Source organism: Nanorana parkeri, unplaced genomic scaffold (genome assembly GCF_000935625.1).
Source record: "Nanorana parkeri isolate BGI_ZX_2015 unplaced genomic scaffold, ASM93562v1 scaffold2975, whole genome shotgun sequence".
Classification (NCBI taxonomy): Eukaryota; Metazoa; Chordata; class Amphibia; order Anura; family Dicroglossidae; genus Nanorana; species Nanorana parkeri.
In genome coordinates, this window is record NW_017309243.1 from 74911 (window position 1) to 76030 (window position 1120).

At 44.0% G+C, this 1120-nt stretch overlaps 1 protein-coding gene across 1 annotated transcript in view; it reads left to right on the top strand.

The window, feature by feature from the left end:
* The window catches only part of CDA (cytidine deaminase), a 10654-nt gene that overhangs the window by 1612 nt on the left and 7922 nt on the right, over positions 1 to 1120 (top strand). Inside the window, exon 2 of the mRNA XM_018574455.1 lies at positions 618 to 799. Within this exon, the coding sequence (XP_018429957.1) occupies positions 618 to 799 (182 nt within the window). The remainder of the gene's footprint in view (positions 1 to 617; positions 800 to 1120) is intronic.

Consider the following 1120-nt stretch of genomic DNA (forward strand, 5'->3'; position numbering starts at 1 on the left):
CAAGGAGAATGGCAACCGGATGGCAGGGGCGGCAGGGTTAGTTTTATTTATTTTTTTATTGTTTCTTTATTTTTTAAAAACTTTTTGTATCACTTTTTTATTTATTTATTTACTTTTTTTACATTTTTAGCTTATCGTTAACTTTTTTTTTATCTTATTATTGTTTATTTATTTTTTATAAATATTTTCTTATCTTTACAATATTTTTTTCTTATTATATTTTACTTTTTAATCACCTTTTTATATTTTTTTCATGTAATTATTATTTCTTATTTTCTTAATTTTTATAAAAAATATTTTTTCACTTAACTTTATTGCTATCACACAGGAGCTAACAATCCCCCTGTGTGAGAGCCTTTGGAGGTGACGGGTTCTCTTTATTGACCCTGTCACCTCCAATACAGGAGTTCTAGCGCAGCGCTGTGCTGGAACTCCTGTGACAGGTGAGAGAGGAAGAGCGCAGCGAGGCACGGCGCAGCACGGCGCAGCACAGCTCTCTCCTCTCACTGTGTACACGGAGCGGCACGGTTACCTTTAACCTCTGCCGCTCTGCTCACCGCATCGGCGGCCAGTGAGGAAAGACAGTGCTCCCTTCTTACATCTGCTTACCTGCGCAGGTTGTAACGTCGAGAACGCCTCCTACACGGTGGGGATCTGCGCCGAGCGCAACGCCATCTACAAAGCCGTGTCTGAAGGCTGCAAGGAATTCACCGCCATCGCCATCGCCAGGTACGTCCCCCCCAAATCTCCTAAAGTCTACGTGTACCCAAAACTTTTACATGGAAGGCTGAGGACCCCGGTTGGGTTTTACATTGTCACCCTCTCTATATTGTGTTCTGGTGACCACGATCAGCCAGACAGGAAGTGACGGGAAACCCAACATTTTGAGTTGTCACCAGAACAGGAAGAGGGGGGGGAAATCTTCCGATGGGGGGGCACCTGCTCTGGTTATAAAGTTTACAGAAGGGGGTTTTCCTCACTTGTAACAGTGACGTCTGTCTGTGATGGGATTTCCTCTTGTTTCCTGTTGTGTCACCGGGACAGGAAGTGGAGGGAAATCTCCCTAAAAGGCAGACAGGTGATCATTTCAAGCACTTGAGGTTCTCGCCCCTCCGTATTG